Below are 21,913 nucleotides of genomic sequence, written 5' to 3' on the forward strand. Positions count from 1 at the left end.
TTTTGGTGGGGGGGGGCACTAAAACAACTCGTAGGTCTGAGCTGGGTAGTGTAGGAACTCCCTCACTAATAACAAGTCTTAGGTTTTGCACTACACTCACACAGCCATGCAGTGCCCTGGGAAGGAAGGTCTTCTCCCCAGGGCTGGCCAGACAACAGATTATACTACAGGTAGGGGTGGTTAGTTCTGAGGCCTAGCAGGGAATGGGGAGGAGAGATTGCCTAATGGGTGGGGGTGGTGACTGACCAGCTTACAGTTAGTAGTGGGGGAGGGGGATGTTTGGATAGGGGTAAGACTGGTAAGGAGGAGTAGGCTAGTTAAAAACAAAACTGAATTGCATGGCTATTGGCTGGATATTTCTGCAAGTGGAGTTCGTGGGTACATTAAGGGTCTAATTACTAAGATTTTTCTTCCCTTGAACACAGTGATTTTTTTTTCTCTGTCCCTCTTGCCCCATATGCACCCCATCCCCCAGCTCCTCTTGTCAGTCAAGACGGTGGTAACAGGGGGAAAGAGGTGGGAAATGTTTGGGACTTGTTCCTATATCAGAATAATTTATCAAGACTTCCTAATAACACTGTAGAAATAAACAGAGCATCAAAACATGATAGAACACATACATAAGTTAAATGCTAAAACAAGAAAATACATTAATTTTAAAAGCATAAAGTTTTACGGAAGTCTAAAATGAATAACTGGATGCACACAAACGGAACTGATCTTGTGACACCTTGATCACTATCTACAGTTAATCCTGTTATCCCTGGTTGGGTATTTTTCTTATTGTAACATTGATACTTCAGTTTTTGTGCAACTAAAGGACAATTGTAGGTAGAAATTGAAATATCTATTTAATGGTAAGTGAAATTCTAGAGCATGCTTCTATATAGTTATCTTGCAAATAAGAGAACCAAGAGATTCCAATGTGATGTAGGAAGTCCTCAGTTTTGCTAACAGCTTCCAAGATTTCTGCTCTGTGTAATGGGTGCTAAGTGGACGAACTTGGCAAGAGCTGTGTACTGCCAGGCAGAAGACCAAGGATCAGACTAAAACTGTAGCAACTTTAGTACCAACTCTTTCAGTTTAAGATCTTCAGGCTTTAATGAGTGGAATTAGTTTGCAGGGCTGTTTTCATAATCTTGGATGCAGCTACTTTATATACTGTGCAGCACCTTCCCTGCTAATCATAAATATCCATTCTCTGTTTTATAGAATGATATATCAAACCAAGCTCCAGAAGATCAAGATGGATCTGGTGATGATGATGATGCATCAGGCTTCGGTTCTGGAGCTGGAGGTAAGTAATCTTCACTCCACTCCCTTCCTTTCTTCCCCTCCTCATTGACTTTTCTACAGGACTGAAATGTGGATGTTCACACTTAGATATCAAGAATATTACATTTCGGGCTGGCTAGCCTTACCTCACTGGTGGGAACACTTCATGGGCAAACATTTCTTTCGTTTTTGTTCATCTTTAATGCAATCGAATGCAAGGTATTAAAATTTTAAGGGGAGGGTAGCTTTGTCATATAAGTGTTCAGGTCTCCAAGGTGGCTTTTTACTTAGCTTTTTTTTTTTTTTTTTTAAATTTAATTTTTATATCCTGCCTTTAACAAGGCAGGTTACAAATACACATTCATAAACAATATACAGAAACAGAATTAATCTAAAAACTGTATTAATATGCCCCAAAAACCTTATCTAGAGGTAAGATGCAACACAGTAAAGCAATACATTAAAATTAGTCTGCTAAAAAAGCCTTAGCAAAATAATATCCCTAACAATCTGTCACATGGTACATCAAACCAGACCTGCTTTTGGTGCTGTGAAAGCTGAAAAAGATCAAATGGTACATTGTCACCTATAATACAAACTTTAGCAAAACCTTATGTCCAAAGAAAAAAAGTCAAATTTTTCAGGGAGGCAATATCCTTATTTTATAATCACTAATACCTCGTCATAATCAGACAAATCAGAATATGCAGACTTAAGACCTAAACTTTTCTCTAGAAAAAAAAATAACCACTCCTCCACCCCCCTTATACAGCCTACAGCATCAGTCCCAATGATTACCTGACGGACAACGCTGCCTAACATTTGCCGTATCTGACTTTAAAACACACTATTTCTTTTCCAGTATTAAATTGCACACAAATCATTTTATTCCATATAGAACGTGTATTAAGCAGCCCCACTTGAACTTGTTTAAAACAGGATTCCTTTCAAGAGTGCCATACTTAAAAACATTTGTAACTCCCACAATACTTCCCCCTCACAGTTAACACTTCAATTGGTGCACAAAGACACATCCCTTAAAATAGTAATATGATACAAATTACTCGGAGTATTCCAAACACCTCCAAGATAGGCAAAATACTTAGAGGTGCTCTTGCTAAAGTGCACCAGCGTGTTTAGCATTCACTAAAAAATTAGAGCGTTCTAAATGTTCCTGTTCAGAAAGAATGGATCCTCAGGAGCTTAGCCGAGATTGGGTGGCAATAGCCGGTAGTGGAAGGCGGGGATAGTGCTGGGCAGACTTATATGGTCTGTGCCCTGAAAAAGACAGGTACAAATCAAGGTAAGGTATACACAAAAAGTGGCACATATGAGTTACCTTGTTGGGCAGACTGGATGGACCGTGCAGGTCTTTTTCTGCCGTCATCTACTATGTTACTATGAGACACCCATAGGAATATATGCACGCACTAAAAATGCTAGCGTGCCTTTGTAAGACCCCCTAAAATAAAACAAAAACACTAAATCTATAACATAATCCAGAGTGGCATGAAAAGGGGCAGGGTGGGCCCCTTTGGCACACCCCTTCAGCATGATGCCTCAGGGCCCGGCAACTCTTTTGAAGGAGACTATTGCTTCAAGGTGCTTCTGATACTGTCTCACAGGAGGTTTTTTGAGTGCTGAGCAGCCTACAGGTAGCCTTTAATGGTCCTGATTAGAAGGTGGTTAATGGCTGGTCAATGGTCCTGATTAGAAAGTGGTTAATGGGTGGTCAAGTGGCTTGGATGGTAAGTGCTGTCCATTTCCATACCAAATTGTATGCTGACACATGATTGATTAAGGCTTATGGTCGAGTTCTGAAGGAAGCAAGCTACATATTAACTAGTCTAGGACTGGTGCTGCAATAACACAACTAAAAATAGGGGGAAGGCAAACCCCAGGTATTGTAGATAGAGAATGCTCATGGCACCAAAGCTAAGGTTGACAACTGGATTCAGATTTGCAGGACAGACTTTATCCAGTCCTGGGTTTACCCTGTTGCATGCTGGGTCTTGTAGTCTTGCTTTTCTGAGGGAATGCAATGGAGAAATCAGACTACATGTAATTGGGCAAACCCAGGACTGAATCAGGATCCAGTTGGTAGCCTTAACCAAAACTCAGCCTGGTTAGTGGAGTTAGGAGAAAAACTGCTAGATTAGTGAGATGACAATATAATTCACTCTGGAAAAGTGAGCAAAACCTTGACACTCCCTCAATCTTTGTATATCATTGCCAAAGGGTTGGTAGGAACACTCGTCTTTTGCAGATGAGGCACCCTTAAGGACTCGGAATATCAAAGCTTTGAGTGCCTTAAATGCCAGACTTCTAAATAAAGCAGCAATCTCAATACTTGAAGTGTATATAGCGGAGTGTACCTACTCATCTTCTACCCAGGCAGGTATGATTGGAGAGGGTAACTACCTAATTAAAATCTCTCTTGGAAGATTTATAAGGCTTCAAGATGGCGTTCAGGCTACACATTCACATCCCAGGCCTGCTAGAATAGGTTAGAAGCTCTCAAAATCCAGCTGGTTCACTTTGCTCAGTTGTCTCTGTTCACTTTACATCTTGCTATATCACATGGAAACTTGGCAACTTTCAAAAGCTTAAATTTTGGTTGGCTTTTGTTTTCGCTTTCTTTATAGGATCTCTACTGTCCTGGGATAGATCAAAGAGCTAGCTAGAAATGTTGTTGTCCTTCTTTTCCCCCCTCCCCGAACCACCAAGTTGCAAAATCTAGAATGCTACAAACCTAAAATAGCCATCTTGGTATGCATGGTCTTGCTGGACAGTTCCCAGACTTCAACTGCTTGCACAGATTTGGTCTGTAAAGCTTAATTTTAAAATGGCATGTACCAATGGCACAGCCAGAAGTCCATTTTTTTGGGAGGGGGGGTGGACTGAAGGGGAAGCGTATTTCTCACCCCCACCATTCGCTAAACTGTCTTTGCTGGTGGGGATGCCAAACCTCGCTAAAATGTGGTGCACTTTGCAAGTCCCTGTCTGTGCTATCTGAGCAACACTGTGCTTGAGCCTCCAACGCCAGTATTCTTCCACATGTTCAGTGTCGGTCACTGAACTGAGCATGCTCAAGAGTGCTGGCATCAGCAGTTCATGTGTGTTGGCCAGATTAATCCTGCTCAGACAGCACTGGCAGGGACTTGCACAGGAGACCACTTTTTGCTAGTGAGGCTTGGCATCTCCACCAACCATTAAAGTGGCCCCTGAGGCCCTTGCTGGCTGTGCCCCTGGCATGTACTGAGTGGAGGAGTAGCCTAGTGGTTAGTGCAGCAGACTTTGATCCTAGGGAGCTGGGTTTGATTACCACTGTAGCTCCTTGTTAACTCTGGGTAAGTCACTTAACCCTCCATTGTCCCAGGTACAAGTAAGTACCTGTATATACTTGTAAACAGCTTTGAATGTAGTTGCAAAAACCACAAAGGCAGTATATCAAGTCCTTTTTCCTTTATGATGTGCAGTTCATTCTGGATGTCCCAAAAATGCGTTGGGCTTCAGTTGCTATTGGTAAGGTCTGTTATCTCTATTTCTGGTACAGTGCTTGTGCTTTGCTCAGCAACCTACTTTTATTTCACAAAGACTTGAGTGCTCAAAACACTATATAGAAATATATTTCCCAGCAATCTACTGCTGGGTAATGATGGAAGTAGCACTTGGCCAGGTAATCCCCATATCTGTCCCCTGAAGAGAAGGCAGTTGATTCCTTTTTTTTTCCCCCCCTTCTAAAATTAAGGTGAAGTTCACCATTTATACATATCCACCTTGAAGAGTTCTTAACCTCTGTAAAAGCAACTCTGGAAGTAAGGGCAGCCACAGGCTACTTGCAGAGCAGGGGCAACTGTGAATGTATATGGATGGCTTTTTACCTTTCTGCAGAGCTCTGAAAATGAATGTGGTCATGTAGCAAATACGATTCTACTAACGTCAAAGAAGCAATTTCGCTTTTCTTTGCCTTTAAGATGTGACACATACTACTGAAATGCTACTTAAAATATTCATTTTGTTTTAAACTGAAGATGACTTAAGGCTCAAATGTCCTTTTAATTCAGGAAAATTCAGTCCTGTCTTTAGTCAACAGAACTAGTTTGAAGTTGAGACTAATGGCAGTTAACTCACACTTTTAACACAAAAATCTTGGTGGTAATTTTAATAACCATTAACATGATGCTAATTATCTGGGTCCATATTTGGCTTGCACAGCCAATGTGTTTTCTGTGCTGAATTTTGAATATTCTCATTTTCCCTGCCCTATTTGAGGGATGCTTTGGTCTTAGGGTAGGGCAGGCTGAAGCAACCCCCTAGTCACACCTGCTTATACAAGGTCCAGGTTCAGAATGGCATCTGCAGTTTCTAGTGATGGTTTACTCCAATGGCTACCATGTTGAATCTGGACCTGGTGTAAGCAAGAGTGACTGGGGCTTGCTTGTGCATACCCTACCCTAAAGTAACATAGCAATCTTTAAGTCAGGCCTGGGCAGGGGCTTTGAGATGGGGTGGATGAATTTTTTGTGGGGGGGGGGGAGCTTTGGGGAGATCAACAAAACTAATCTCCTCCCCCCCACAAAGATATTTATGGCCCAAAGTAGTTGCCACCTAGCCACTACTTAAATTTCTGTGTCCTATTTCCTTCTGGGAAGTATCTATATTTGATGTACCCTAGTTAATTGTCCCCCAAATTCAGCGCTATTTAGCCAGCCAGAATGGCTGCTCACTGTAATATTTATTTATTGGGGTTTATTAACCACTGTATGAAGATTCACCCAAGATGGTGTACAGCAGGTACAATTTAACATAAACTTACAATTTTAACAGCATAACAATAGTAAAATAACCAAGAATAAACAAAAACACAACAAATGAGGTAAACGTGAGTTTAGTAAATTGAAATCTAATAAAACTACCATGAAACAGTATCAAAAATATGCACATTTAACAGCGCTGGAATTCAAATACCAGAGACATAATACAATGTTAGTATAATGATACACCCAATAAGCATGCATTCGAACATTTATAGATATGATGCTAAAGATTTTCTACAATACAGCTTACCATATAGCTGAGGGACCAAGAGCAGATACATGAAGGGAAACAAGATGGGTGGTACAGTCAATTGGGATAATTTGATGGTTAGCTAAACTAAGTTTGTCTAAAGCAAGAGATAGGAGTGGCCGAGTGGTGGACTTTGGTCCTGGGGAATTAAGGAACTGAGGTTGATTCCCACTTCAGGCACAGGCAGCTCCTTGTGACTCTGGGCAAGTCACTTAACCCTCCATTGCCCCATGTAAGCCGCATTGAGCCTGCCATGAGTGGGAAAGCGTGGGGTACAAATGTAACAAAAAAAAAAAAGGAATTGATCAAGTTAGTGTGTAGCAAGCTAGTCCAGATGCAGAATGAAACGTATAGCGCTTAACTGGCTATCTGCCGATACTCAGCAGGGGATAACCAGCTGTCCCTCACTGAAGATCCCCAGCTGTTGTATAGCTGGTTATATTACACGATATGACCCCAGCTATCTGCTGTTTGGCTGGTTTCCAGATGACCAGCTAAGTCTGCATATCAACTTTGCCTGTTATCTTGAAACTGTCCAAAAATAGGATATTTCATGCCGGTCACCAGAAATGAACCAGCATTGAATATCCAGGCATCTCTTGTAGACAGGGAATTTATTTTCCAATGCTGTTTTTTATTTTCTTGTTTATAAAATGATCTCTTCTGCTCTGCACTGAGTTATCACACCCTTTTTTCTCTTAAGTTATTTTGCTACAGGACACAGTTACGAGTAAACGAGAAGGCATTGAGACTATATTAACCACAGATTCACCTTCAAAATATACAACAGTCCGTCAGTCTGCTATTGAAGAAGTGCAGAGCACCAGTGACATGGTAACCACATCCCTTGCCAAAGATTTGGAAGAAAATGTGTTGGATGAGTCAGAGGCGGTACAGGAAAATGTGTTGAAGGGGTTGGAGGAGGTACAGGAATCTAACGCCACTTCTGAGGAATCTGAGATGAAAACTAGTGTTGAAATGACCCAAGTAAATCCAACTCGAGACACTTCTACAATAAGCTTAACTAATTCCACAAATGTAAAAGATGTGGTGCATCATGGAAAAAAAGGCGAAGGTACCCTAGAATCCACAACTGAAGAGGATCTCTTCGAAAACGAAAATGAGTTCCTTCCAGCTGGAGGTGTGCATTTTAGCACTACCATGCCTGTTGCAGGCGATACTGCCCCTACCAATATCACTGACGTTCCTGAAATAATAGAAGGCTCTGGAGCGTCAGAAGTGGTAAGGACATTTTGAAAGAACTCAAATGTGAACGCCTTCCACTGTTGTTTCATTTGATCATTTAATGGAATTTGAATTATTTTAGTTTATTATGCTGGTGCACTGTAAAGTAATCTTCAGCAGAGGGAAGCGGTGTAAACTGAGTAAAGAGTATATTAAAAAAGTTGAGATTCATTTTAATGATCAGTGGAACCAAAATATGGAAGTTTTTTTGACAGGTTTCATAGACTGTGTATATACACAATCAACTGGTAGTGGGGGGGGGGGGGGGGGGGGGGAGCTGCAGGTTGGCCTGGTAGATAGCAGGCAAGAGTGTCAAAGGAAATATGCAAAACTGAGGTAAAAATTACATTTCACACCTCAGGGCAGTAACAATCCTTCTCTAGGTAAAAAGCTGCATTAATAATTTTATTTTTTTGATTGGACCACCTTTATAGGGAGGTAAATTGTACATATCTATATCCATATTAGAACCTCATTGTAATTGCTTTTTATGTTCTGTTACAGCATTAATGCACTTTATATTTGTATATCTTTCATTTCTGTTATAAGCTGTTCTCAGTAGTTTGGGTTAATTGTAGAGGCCAAGGAGCTGTTATAGCAATTATCTTCAGTACTGGTAACAGCTTTGAACCATGCATTCCCAAGTTGGTGAATGGGTACAAATTCAGGTGTAAAATATGGGAAAGATCTTGCTACCTGTTCCTTGAAACTTGTATAAACTACATTACATTAAGAACTGGTTTACATAAAGTATGAGTATATTAAACTTGTTGCGACTTGTTTGTTTTTTCATGTTAGCATGCAGGACATATTTTATACGAAGGGGTTTATTTTCAAAACAAAAAATCATCCACAAGCAGCAGATGGATGTTTAAATTGCTGACGTCCAAATAGCTATTTTCAAAACTTTTTTTTTTTTTTTTCTATTCGGTTTGTATGCAGTGCATCCAAATCACAAGCAGGTGCATTGGGGGTGGTATTTGAGCGTTCCCCCAAACTTGGCCAATTTTCTGCCATAAAGGAACAAAGCAAAAAGTCCAGGGCTAAAAGAGGTTTTTGGTTTGGACCTGTTTCATAAAAAGGATCTCTAAATGACCAATATGATCTTTGGAGGGATTAAAGCATGATCCCCCCCCAACCCCCCAAAATGTGAAAAACGGTACACACTGGCCTCTGATAGTGTCAGATATTATGACCAGTCCTATTAGAGTAGTAAGTAGGTCCCTGGAGTAGGCTGGTGGTCACACAGTGCACTGGGCATTTTTATGAAAATGCTCACTGCTCTGCTTGGGATGGGATGTCTGTGGCCAGTCTACTAAGAATGCTGGCCCTCATACATCCCAATGGCTTGTTTTTGTGCATTCCCCCCCTCCCCCCCCCCCCCCCCCCCCCCCAATAAGCTCTAAAATAAAAATGCTCCAATCCCAACAGACATTTTTCTGGTTTAAAAATGGCTGTTGCCACTTGAATTTTGGACATTTTTCAGCAAACTATCCAAAATCAGATTTAGACATCGTATCGAAAATGCCCCTCTAAATGTACTAATTGTAACTTGCAAGATTTACTGAAGCAATTTAATTCTGAGACTAGATGAGACTTAATACTTGTATTTCTATATTGCTTCTCAGGCTCGGGATGAAGAGTTCTTCTTTGTAGCAACAAAAGAGAGTCCAAAGCAGGAGGATAAAGAATCCAGGTTTCACAATGTTGGGGCTTATGTAGAAAATGGAACCACAGATGCTTCCAAGGGAATAATGGAAAGAAAGGAGGTCTTAGGAGGTACTGCTTTTTGTTTTCAGCCTTATGTGAAGTTATGGTCTTATGCTGCCTCTTAGCAAATATTGAGCAGTTGGGATTCTTTTTTTTTTTTTTTTTTTCTATATTCCAAATTAAAAGAAAAATCTTGTTTAAGAAAAGTGTTAAGTTACAACACCAACAGTACAAAGTGAAATAAATTTAAAGAAATAAACACTCGAGTCCAAAAATAAGGGGATTCCAATAATCAAATGCAGTATTGTCATAAGTCTCTAAATCAAAATATGCGGCATATATGGACAGAGCATAAATTTAAACTCCAGCTATTGGTCTTCTAGCTGATATAAATGTTAATTGTTGAGAGTCCAGAAATACATATTTTACTTGACTCAGTCTAACAACAAATTTACAGGGAAAATGTAGATGAAATGTCCCTACTACTACTACGTCCCCCTAATTGAAGTATAGCTGGCTTCAGCAGAAGAAACTCCCTACGTACGACACTTTTGCGTTTCCTTGGCTATGTCTGGAAACAGGTTTACCTTCAAGCCGAGAAAAAGCTTCTCTCGGTTTTTAAAAAAATAATTTAAAGAGCCAATTTTTATCAGGAATTAGAACTAAGGTGGCTACCAAAGTAGCAGGCTGTATTTGTTCCATTTCAGAGTTTTCCAGAAGTGCTGATAAATCTGTTATTCTTCTGTGGAATATAGAAAACTTGACTGAATGGTGGATAATTTTCCTCAGGAATATTTAAATTTTCTCGCAGTTAACGTTTCAACGTGTCAATTGGTAATGTAAATCTCGGTTTAGGAAAATTTATCAGTCTTATATTGTTTCGAGTATAGTTTTCAAACACCTCTGCTTTCCTTTTCAAATTACTTAAGTCTTTCATCATTACCGTTTGAACTTCTATGGTAGATGTAATTTTAGTCTCTAACTTCTCCAATTTTTCATTGATCTCTTAGCTTCATTTGCCAAAGTTATTTTTTCAATAGAAATTACTTTTTCAGAAAAATCATTCATTTTAACAGACATAGAGGCATATTTTCAAAGCACTTAGCCTTCCAAAGTTCCATAGGTTTCTATGGAACTTTGGAAGGCTAAGTACTTTGAAAATGAGCTGGATAGTCATCATAAATGGAGAAATAAGGTCCCAAAGGGAGTCCAGAGTTACCTCTGCCGGCTTCTTCAATACAAACTCTGATGCTGTTAGTGAGGTTCATAAAGGACTCTGGAACTCTGTTTCTTGCATTCCTGCAGCTTCTAACACCAGACTGCTTGATTGGGACAGAAAACTCTGCCCGTCTCTAACCCCCTTGGATAGTACAGGAGCCCCAGCCTCAGGAGAGAAGCTCGTGGGCACACTTCCTGTGGGCCCAGCGAGGGGGGAGCTAGTCACTGGTGGCTGCACAAGAGGAGTTTTCTGGTTAGGGCTTAAAGTTGTCTCCGGGCTCGAAAGTGCCGAAAGATCTTGCACCACGCTGGCACTTCAGACAGCTTTGCCCATAACCCGTTGGCTCTGTCCCGGAGTGCTCACATACCGGTCCATAGGACCTACAGGTAAAGGGTTCGACAATGTTAGGACTCGAGCCATTGTTTTACCCCGTCTTTTCGACATTATTGTAAGCAGAAAACGAGCAGCTCTCACCAATTACATGCCGTCGCCATCTTGGATTCCGGAGCATTTGGGATTCTAATGATTACCTGTGGAACAAGATAGCAAGTCATACAAGCATGAACACCTAACTACTAGTGCTTGATTAATTATTTTGTAATTAGTAATCCAATTGTGTGAATTTTTTCAAATAACAGTTTCTGTAAAAATTTAGTTTAAATTTTATTTTTCAGTTGTAGGTGAGGTTTTCAGGATAGCCACAATAAATATGCAGGAGATTGATTTGCATACTCATTGTGAATATTCTGAAAACCTGATTGGCAAGGGGGTACTCCAGGACTGACTCGATATGCTCTAGAACAGTCTTTCTCAACTGGTTCAATAATACTGCTGTCGCTGTGCATGACATACTTCAGTTTACATGCTGAATTATTTGTGTAGTCTCTTCTGATATCTAATCTGCATTGGGGGCCCAAACATTTCTCCATTTCCATTATTTAAAATTCCTGCAGTTTACAAATTTTTCTATCTAAAGACATGCTAATCTGTTATAGCCAGTAGCAAGACTATATATGATTTGGGAACCTCCTTTAGTTACTCAGTATTACAAGCTGTATGCCATCTCATAAAAAGTGGGAATTATTTTATACAAGATTAACCTTCTCAGGGGGGGGGGGGGGGGGAAGAGTTTTATATGAGACAGGTGGCAACGTAACCCTCCTGACAAACTCGGTCCTAAAGGTAGAAATTCTGCTTTCAAAATTCCTTTTGAAAGACATGAGAAGTGTGCATGGACAAACGTGAACAAGTCTGCTGCTGAGATGAACATGAAGTCGACAAAGATGGAGAAAAATCGAAGATGCAGGGGGCAAGGTGATCCCAGATATAGGGCCTGAACCCATGACACTGTAGGAGAACCCTATTAAAACCCTAATGGAATCGGTTTATGCCTTATAAACTCGTAGTAATAAATGAATCTGCTGTCTCCTCTCTCATACCTCTGACAGTTAATCATTTGCAGGTGGTGTTATGTAATGTCTTTGAGATAGTCACCCGTAAAACTTACTAGTGCTCTGCTGACAGAGTAGATATAGCTTTTATTCAGGAAACCAAACTTATTGACCCACCCAATACTTTTTCAGCTTCATGTTCTAAATGTGTTTTTGTTTTGTTTTGTTTTATTCTGCATCCTCAGGACAGTGGTATTTTTGATAAATTATGTTTAGTATGTATAAGATGACAAGACCCAGGTTTTTGTTGTGAAAGGCCACCTCTATAATACTGAAAATCTGGTCTCTATGTATGCCCCAAATTCAAATCAGTGTTTGTTTTTCAGAGATTTACTTGCTGCTCTAGGATACTTTTAATGTAGTTATGGATCCGCTACTAGATATTTGAAGGGGAAAATGTCTTGAGATCTCATTCAAATGTGGCCTACGACGTGATAAATCCCTGCAGCTGGTAGATTCTTGGAGAGCACGTCATCCGCAGGCCAAAGATTTCACACATTTCTAAAGTCCATCACACCATGTCCCATATTGATTATATACCTATCTTCAGTCCTCATTTCATAAGTGATTGTTTCTTCTATAGGCTCTTGGGAAGTTTCAGACCACATTTTGGTCTAGTTTGATCTAGATGGGTCAACATGTCTTTTGTGACACACTTGACATGTTTACATCTGTGACACATTTAACACTACTGTCAACTGAACAAAAAAAAAAAAAATCCCTTATTCATTATTGCTGAAAATGATGCAAAGAAAGTTGACTTCTGGGAGGAGAAGGTTAGATTTGCAAAATTTCATGTTGGGCTGGTGGCAGCAGTGAGCATTATGGGTAATGGAGAAGCAGAAGGGACTGCTTATGCCGATTTCAAGTACATGATTTCCTTCTCTATTCTCCCCAGCCCATAGTTGCACATGATGCTTAAAGAAAGCAAAGGCTTGCTGTCACACTTTTGGTGACACAGTGCTCAGCTCTTCATGAGCCAAGTGTGTCCCGACACAGTAAGAACATAAGAATAGCTATACTGGGTCAGAGCAGTGGTCCATCTAGCCCAGTATCTTGCTTTCAACGATGACCAATCCAGGTCACAAGTACCTGGCAGAAACCCAATTAGTAGCAACATTCCATGCTACCAATCCTGGGGTAAGCAATGACTTCCCCCGTGTCTGTCAATAGCAGACTATGGACGCTTCCTCCAGGAACTTGTCCAAATGTTTTTAAACCCAGGTACACTAACCCCTGTTACCACATCCTCTGGCAGCGAGTTCCAGAGCTTAACTATTAATTGCCTCCTTTGTTTTAAAAGTATTTCCACGTCATTTCATTGAGTGTCCCTGGTCTTTGTACTTCTTGAGAGTGAAAAATCGATTCACTTTTACCCATTCTACACCACTCAATTTTATTGACCTTAAGCATATCCTCCCCCCCCCCCCCCCCCCACCTCAGCCATCTCTTTTCCAAGCTGAAGAAAGAGCCCTAACCCCTCTTGCCTTTCCTCATATGGGAGACGTTCCATCATTCCCTTTATCATTTTGGTCACTCTTTTTTGAAGCTCTTCTAATTTCGCTATCTCTCAAGATATGGCGACCAGAATTGAATGCAATATTCAAGGTGAGGTCACATGAAGCAATAGAGGCACTGGTTGAGAACCACTGATCTAGAGGGACTAACTGGAAAGAGGTGGTAATTTCATATGGCAGTTTGTCTGCTTATGATCAGGGGTTCTGCTCATACTTTGAGCTGTGATTGATTTTGCTAATAACAGCAATACATAAATGAAGCAAGATTGTTTTCAAAAGCAGCCAAATCTGTACTTGAGAGATGTTACAGCTTTGTGTTGATAAAACAATTGGCTCTATATTAGACCTTGAAGAGAGAGCTTATAAACTTAAACTAGTCTATTCCTCAGAACACACCAAGTCCAATTTTAAATGTGTGCAGAAGGCCTTAAGGAACTAAAACTTTTTTTTTTTTTTTTACAAATTATGTAAATTACTTAACAAACACAACAAAATGTTTTACTAACTTTTGCACAGGACCTCAATTCATGCTAGCCTTAAGACAAACTAGGATACCTCCTTACCAAGCAGGAGGAATTGGAACAGGCACTCCATTTTTTTATGAAACCGTTTATAGTTCAGAGGTGGTGTTCAGAAGAGCAACTGAATTGTGTTTTCTTCCACAAATCCAACTCCCTAGCCTAGTGGTTAGTGCAGTGGACTTTGATCCTGGGGAACTGGATTTGATTCCCACTGCAAATCCTTGTGACTCTGGTCAAGTCACTTAACCCTCCGTTGCCCCAGGTACAAATAAGTATCTGTGTATACTATGTAAACCGCTTTGAATGTAGTTGCAAAAACCAAAGAAAGGCAGTATATAAGTCCCATTCCCTTTCCCATTAAATTATATATTACAGGACTTGGAATTTAGAATATAAGCACTTAAAACTACATAAATCCCCAGGAGTAGATGAATTAATGGAGAAACTTTTTAAACCATAACTCTTCTCTTAATAGGGCCATTGGAAGCATACTATTTTTGGTTTGTTTTTTTTTACAATGGATTCAAAGGTTCATTTCTAGCACCCTGTAAACACTATTTTTCAAATCCCTCACCCTGCATACCAATTAATGAGCAACCATCAGGGACTTTTAAATTTGGATGGGGTACAAGAACCTATACTGGCAACAGAAGCGGAGCCAGGTTGACGGCGCAGAGGGAGCGAAAGTGGCACGAGAACGGACTTCTGACGGCGCCAGTGCACATTTTCAATGCAACATGATGAGAAAAAAATAGGCACCAGCGCTGGCAGAACTCCATTTGGGGGAGCGGCCGCTCCCCTGGCCCCACCTAGCTACGCCACTGACTGGCAATACTAAAGCAACATCCAGGGAATCCATTAAATGCTTAGCATTTGCAGAACATGATGTTGAACCCTAGAGAATCAATCCTAAGGTTTTAAAAACGTTTGTGGACTTTGGAGCTATTTCTGTGCACAGACTTAATGAATGTGTCTAAATTAGAAACTATGCCCTCTCAGTTTTGAGATTGGCAATACTGGGATACTTTTCCCTTGAAGGAAGCCGAGAGTGTGGTTTCGATATTTGGGAGCCCTCATTCCTTATTCTGACTCATTTATAAAAGTTAAATGTCCTGTCTTCTGCTTAAGAATACAACAGAATGACTGTCTACTTGGGGGGGGGGGGAGGGGGGGGGGGAAATGACCCTTGTGCTTATTGGAAATCTTTTATAATATGCTAATAATTCCAAGGTGGTAATGTTATAAACCCTATCACTGGTTCCTACAGTACTGATTTTAAGATTCTATACAGAGCATTAAGTACATTTTTATGGACAGGAAAAAAAACAGAATTTGGTGACCCTTATGCTGCCAAAAAAGGGAGGTGGGAACTTTTAGATGTTCAGAGATTACAATTTAGCCTGCAGTATGAGGCATATGAGAGACCAGGTGTGGAATACCAGTTTTATTTTCTTTTGTTTTTTACACCATAAAATTGGAAAATATTTTATTTTTATTTGTTACATTTGTATCCCACATTTTCCCACCTATTTGCAGGCTCAGTGTGGCTTACATAGCACCGGAGATGCGTTTGCAGACTCCGGTGTAAACAAATACAGAGTGATGTTGAGATAAAATAAAGTTCATTTGGTACAGCCACATAAGGGAATCGTACAGCGGAAGAATTGTGTTATGTCCATTCCATATTTGTTTTGTTGTGTTGCGGAAATCAGGCATTTATGTTGGGTTGGGTAGAGTATGCCTTTTTAAACAGAAGTTTGTTTTTTTTTTAGTGTTCTCCGGAAGTGTAGGTGGTCATACGTAGTTTTCAAGGCTTTTGGTAATGCATTGCACAATTGTGTGCTTATGTAGGAAAAACTGGATGAGTAAGTTGATTTGTATTTGAGTCCTTTGCAGCTTGGGTAGTGCAGGTTTAGGTACGTTCGTGTTGATTCAGATGTGTTTCTAGTTGGTAGGTCGATCAAGTCTGTCATGTATCCCGGGGCTTCACCATAGATAATTTTGTGAATCAGTGTGCAGATTTTGAAAGCAATGCGTTCTTTGATTGGGAGCCAGTGTAGTTTTTTTGCGGAGGGGTTTTGCGCTATCAGATCGGGTTTTTCCGAAGATAAGCCTGGCTGCCATATTCTGAGCGGTCTGAAGTTTCTTTAACGTTTGGTCTTTACTTTCTGCATAAATTCCATTGTAGTAGTCTACGTAGCTTAGTACCATTGATTGTATCAGGTTGCGAAATGATTCCCTCGGGAAGAATTGTTTCACGCGTTTGAGTTTCCACATTGAGTGAAACATTTTCTTTGTTGTGGATGTCACTTGGTTCTCTAGTGTTAAGTTGCGGCCCATTGTAATGCCAAGGATTTTCAGGCTGTCTGAGATATGGAGGGTGTAATCTGGGGTGTTTGATAATTGTGGGGTTGTCCGTGCTGTGTTGGGATGAGACGAGACAGTGTGTGCTTTCTTTGTTGAGTTTTAGTTGAAATACATTTGCCCAAGAGTCCATGATGATGATCTTGATTTTGTTGGTGATTTCTGTCAGATTAGATTTGTAAGGAATGTATATTGTGACATCGTCTGCATAGATGAAAGGGTTAAGGCCTTGATTGGATAGGGTCTTGGCTAGAGGGGTCATCATTAGGTTGAAGAGGATTGGTGATAGCGGTGATCCTTGTGGTACTCCACAGTCTGCTTTCCACGGTGATGATATGTTTGAGTTTGATTTTACTTGATGTGTTATATTTTGTATTGAGCTTTCCACTGCTGTACTGTTGAAGTTTGCTATGCTGTTGCATATGTTCTTAAAGTTCCTAATTAAGATTTTGAAAATGTTTTCTAATTGCCTATGAGTTAAGGAATAAGGTCAAGCTACAACAGTGTGAGATGATCCCACAGTCTCTTCTTAGACTGGCCTGGTTTCTTAGTGATAGTGGTGTAAATGGGAGCAATATTTCCAAATGGACTAAACTTGTGCATACCTTGACAATGAGACTTGCTCCATACCCTGGAGCGTCACCCGTGTAGAGAACTGCACAGGAAAGGTGGTATCGGGAAATGGTAGTGATGGAGGCTGAGGGAGGCTTGCTCAGTTACGATATTGGGTGATTTGAGGCCAAATAAAATAGATTGCTTGGGGGTAAGGTGCATCAACTTATACCATCTCAATCTGACAGATTTCTAGCAAATATTGCTCCTTGATGGGCCACCCTTGGTCTCTTAAGCAGAGGGACAAGGGAGAGCTTGAGCTGTAGACCCAGACAACCAGAGAACTATGAAGGTGAAAAGCTAAGTTGGATTACATGCTTCTGGAGTTGGATAAGAGTCCACTGCAGAGGTAAAGAGCAGGGGCCAGAGGGACAAATCAGTTCTGTGGGTGGCTAAACCAGTTTGAGGATGAGGTTGTACCAGGGGAAGGTAACCAGTGCTGTGTTTGTGGCCAGAGGAACAGATAGTGAGTCCTGCAGTAGCTACATAGGGGCCCATATATCACTGAAGCAGCTGAGGGAGAGATGACTTTGAGCAGGAAAGGAACTAGAGCCAGTTGGTATGAGAAGGTGCTGTAGTGAGACATTTTGCTGACATTACATGTAGATAGCGGTAAATTATTTTATTTCCCTGTCAGCTTCACAGAAGTACCCCATGGTTCCAGTTTGTAGGGGATAGGAAATGCTTGACAGTTTAGAAGATGCCTAGAGGACATTTCTTTTGATTTTGTACGTTAGCTTGCTCACCTTAAACAAGTTCAATGGAGTCTTGTTACAAGACATTCCACACATGAAAAGGAAAGCAAATTCCATCTAGCTGAACGTTGTGTTCAGTTAAAATATACATTTTTGGGGGGTTTTTTGTTTTCTTTTTTTAAAGAGGTCCCTCTTCTGTGTAATGCCTGGGCCAAAAGGCCCTGCTGCCACCCTTCTCCTGCTCCCCATGGGGCACAGCTTATCAAAGTGTGCTTGGCTATTGCCTTTAGTCAGCATAACTTCTGTCTTCCTACCATATTTCTTGGTACTTAATGCGCACTCATTGTGTGGCAAGAGATCTCATTGAGATCATACTCCTAAGCCATGGTATGTGGAGTGAGGTTCACTGTCATGGTATGCACAAAATTGGCCCATTTGTATACACTTCATTATCAACGCTATTCTTCTTTCTCTTGTATCACTGTTTTTCTTGCATCAAGGTTATTTTTGTTGGAATGGGCATGTCCTGGATCAAGGCTTCCCAAACCAGTCCTAGAGACTAGAACTGCACTCTCCACAAACAAAGGTGTAAAGTTGTTTTTTTTTCCAACTGGTATGTGTGTATCTTTAATTAGCTGCTAATTGGGGTTGGTTATAATTTGAAGTTATGCACAAAATTATAGCTCGCAACTGAAATGTGAGCATGGGCAAATCAGGGGTGTTCCAAACCAGTTTGCATGCAGATTGTACAATACTATCAGTTACATGCTTGACAGCAGGCACTAGCATAAGTGCTTTCACCTAAAGTTAGGCATATAACTGCAGCTTATGCTAGTATTGTATAATGCCAATTTAGGCATGTAACTGCCAGTATAGGCCTGGAATGATGTGCACTAAATGCAAATTCTAACTTAGATTTGTAGTATGGAGTGTTGCCACGATTTGGGTTTCTGCCAGGTACTTGTGACCTGGCTCGGCCACTGTTTGGAAAACAGGATATGGGGCTAGATGGACCACTGGTCTTACCCAGTATGGCTGTTCTTATGACCTTTTAAAGAATTATCCCTTTTACTGTATGGAATGTTTTCTCCCATCAGAACATTGTGGCCAGCAGTTAGGAGAAACTGGGAACTTAGAAAATCGACATGTCTGTGCTCTGTTTGCATTTTAATCCTGTGTTGTTTTCTGATTTTCCAAGTCTGAATGGGTTGACGTTGACCTCTGATCTCCTTTTATTTTCTAGGTGTTATTGCAGGAGGATTACTAGGTCTTATGTTTGCTGTTTTCCTGGTCGGCTTTATGTTGTACAGAATGAAGAAGAAAGATGAAGGCAGCTATTCCTTGGAAGAACCAAAGCATTCAAATGGAGGATATCAAAAGCCAGTCAAGCAGGAGGAGTTCTTTGCATAGTCCTGTGACTTTAAGGATAGATTTATTTTTGTTTAGACCACATTGTTTGTTTTGTTTTTTTATGGGACATCAAGCTATTTGGAAAGCCTAGCCCCCTGCTACCTACTACTGGAAGCTGATGTGTAAAGGAGATGGAGAGATAATCGCCTAATCCTAAATCTTTTGCACAGTTTAAAGACTTGGGACTGATCTATTAATCTTGCTTTGGTTTATTGGTCTGTAAACCACTGGATAGCAAGAATTAATAGCAACTGGCCTGTGATCAGCCATTAGTGCTGATGGCTTAATGTGGAACAGATCAGTTCTGGTACAGTATTCCTTGTAACTGTGTATGGTTAGAGCACTTTAATGAAGTCTAATTCCCTGGCTCAATGGGCAGTATAGCTGTGCCAGGCACCTTACTCTAGTTCTCTGCTTTAATGACTTCATTGGCTTATACTATCCCAAACTCTTTACACGTTTCCCTTAACGTTTAAATTCGTAGTCAAAGGACAACTTCAGCTTACGCATCCTAACACCACTCTACTATTTATTCAAAGCTTTGTTCACTAAACTAAGGCATTAAACATAGCTAACTCAAAAGCTTGAGGTGCCATTTTTGGGATACTGTACTTGTGAATCGCACATGTTTAACTTGTAAGTCTCAACACAGTTCATAAAGTCCATTCACGCCTGATTATTTACACTGATGCTGAAAACCCAATTTATATAAACTTTATTACTCATATTATGATGTACGTGGGATACTCAAGCCAAAGGGACGCTAATCTGCTTCATTGACACAAACTTGTTCAGGGCCTGTTTCTAGGGCTCGAACCCTCACCTGAGTGTTTGTCCCTTTCATCATGCCCATAGCACATGTACAATGTCATATACATAATATGCTTGTTAGATTCTTTCTATGTCCCTTTCATCATGCCCATAGCACATGTACAATGTCATATACATAAAATGCTTGTTAGATTCTTTCCATAACTATATTTTCCATTGCTCCCACCTCCCTCTCCGTTGAACATCTTGGCATTTTGCTTATGTGTTTTGAGACCTGACTTACAGGGAAGGGGATGATGTCTTTTCCATTTGTCAGCAGTATTATCCTGCTTTGCCCACAGGAAATAGGTCATGTTGGGTGCCGCCTGCCTAAACAGCTGGAGGGATAGAACACTTCCCAGAGAGAGGGAGGTGTGGGAGTTTCCATTGGTGGCATCTTTTGCCAAGCACAAACTTGTTCAAGCTGCTTTTTTTTTTTTTTAACTTAGCTTTTCCATAATAAAGGTGCAGTATGACACCCCTGTAAACATTCTCTAATGTTGGTACTCAAGCAGCAATTAGTGCCTTATTTCACAAATGCCTTATAGTGAATTTGACACAGCTTAAGCAAGGCTTTTCCAGTTGGTGGTTGGAAGTTCCTTAGCAAAGGTGCCGTAAGTAGCGTGAAGCTAGAGTAAGCAATAAGTCCATTTTCTTTTTAAGATCTTTGAAAACATTTCTGCTAATTTGAAAGCCCACTTTTCAAATTTACAAAGAAAAAAAATGTATATTTGGTGTATAGTCAATGTTAATTGTCTTACTGCAAAAACCTTTCCAGTGGTGGTTTATTTATTTTGAAACTGTGTTCTGGTTTGTTCCTGACCTTTTTGCCTATCTGTTGATATGTCTAGACAAAAAGGTTTTTCTCCTGAGATGATATATAGGACCAGATATCTAATGTTAAACTTATGCTGTATGTATTTGTGTGTGGGTGACAGCTTTGCTTTGTACCCCTGCCCCAGAGTTAACTGCAGTTGGTATCTCATGACTCGTTAGCAAGTCTAAGACCCACAAGTCATATGCTGAAGTATTTACCTTTCCCCTTCCAATAAAAGGGTTCAGACAGTACCAGCTTGGTCACCATATGTTCCATTATAGGTCAGTTTATTGGTCTCTCAAACATTAAGACTTGCACTGTAACACTATACATCTAACACAGCAGAGTTTACGATGTTTTTTTTTTTTGTTGTTGTTGAAATACTGAACTTGCTAGACCCATGTTCTAAGTGCTGTTACCAGAACACAGGCTAACTTTATTTTTGTATGTCTTGTTTTGCTCTTTTTTAATAAGATAATAGAAATAACCAGCTGTAGCACTCTAAATACTGCCATTTTACAAGTAGTCTATAAATTAAAAATCTAAAGTCACAGATTCCTGTACCCTTCTTTCCCAAACCCCCACCATGATTGCTGTGGTCACATTGGCACATGCAAATTACATTTCTCTGTTCTAGAAATTTTAATGTTTAGACATGCAGTTGGATAAAGTGTCAAGTTTAGGTTGAAGCTGCCATTTTCAAACTGAGTTCAACATTGATCTGTGTATTTCCTTTTGAAAATTGTATGAGGTAGTCCTGCAATAAACTAGTTTTACCAACAAATTAGTTGTATGTGTGTTTGGTAGTTATCTTTAAAACTAAAACTTAATCTTTGGCACCTGGTTCATGACTTGATTTAGCTAGTACCAAGTCCACCCAAGAGTAGTAAGAAACTAGACTTTTTTCTGTGACAGGGCCCTTTTTAAGGTCAGTGGAACTGTGTACTCTTATTTTTTGGATAAGGTACAGGCTCAAGATTTTAGTTTTAAAGCATATAAAACTTGAGCTAGCATGTCACAAAGAAACAAAACTCAAATTGACTTTCTTAGAAAACATCTAGGAGTTTCTGAAAATTCTAGAAGATTGTCTGCCATCTATCAAGTACCAACAATACAAAAAGGAGTATCAGTATAGTTTGGGCTGTGTGGTAAATTTTAGGCACTGAATAAGATGCTTGTAACAATATGGTTGCCCAG

The 21,913-nt window shown here is 40.2% G+C and overlaps 1 protein-coding gene across 2 annotated transcripts in view; it reads left to right on the top strand.

Moving 5' to 3' along the window:
- The window catches only part of SDC1 (syndecan 1), an 87,443-nt gene extending 65,940 nt beyond the window's left edge, over nucleotides 1–21,503 (top strand). Inside the window, exons 2-5 of one of the 2 annotated variants that reach the window (XM_030198827.1) lie at nucleotides 1,213–1,297; nucleotides 7,049–7,587; nucleotides 9,219–9,369; nucleotides 18,923–21,503. In XM_030198827.1, coding sequence (XP_030054687.1) covers nucleotides 1,213–1,297; nucleotides 7,049–7,587; nucleotides 9,219–9,369; nucleotides 18,923–19,089 — 942 coding nt within the window. In that variant the 3' untranslated portion in view covers nucleotides 19,090–21,503. The remainder of the gene's footprint in view (nucleotides 1–1,212; nucleotides 1,298–7,048; nucleotides 7,588–9,218; nucleotides 9,370–18,922) is intronic. The other variant, XM_030198828.1, reaches the window with a different exon arrangement.
- Nucleotides 21,504–21,913: the final 410 nt, after the last annotated feature.

Source organism: Microcaecilia unicolor, chromosome 3, assembly GCF_901765095.1.
Source record: "Microcaecilia unicolor chromosome 3, aMicUni1.1, whole genome shotgun sequence".
NCBI lineage: Eukaryota > Metazoa > Chordata > Amphibia > Gymnophiona > Siphonopidae > Microcaecilia > Microcaecilia unicolor.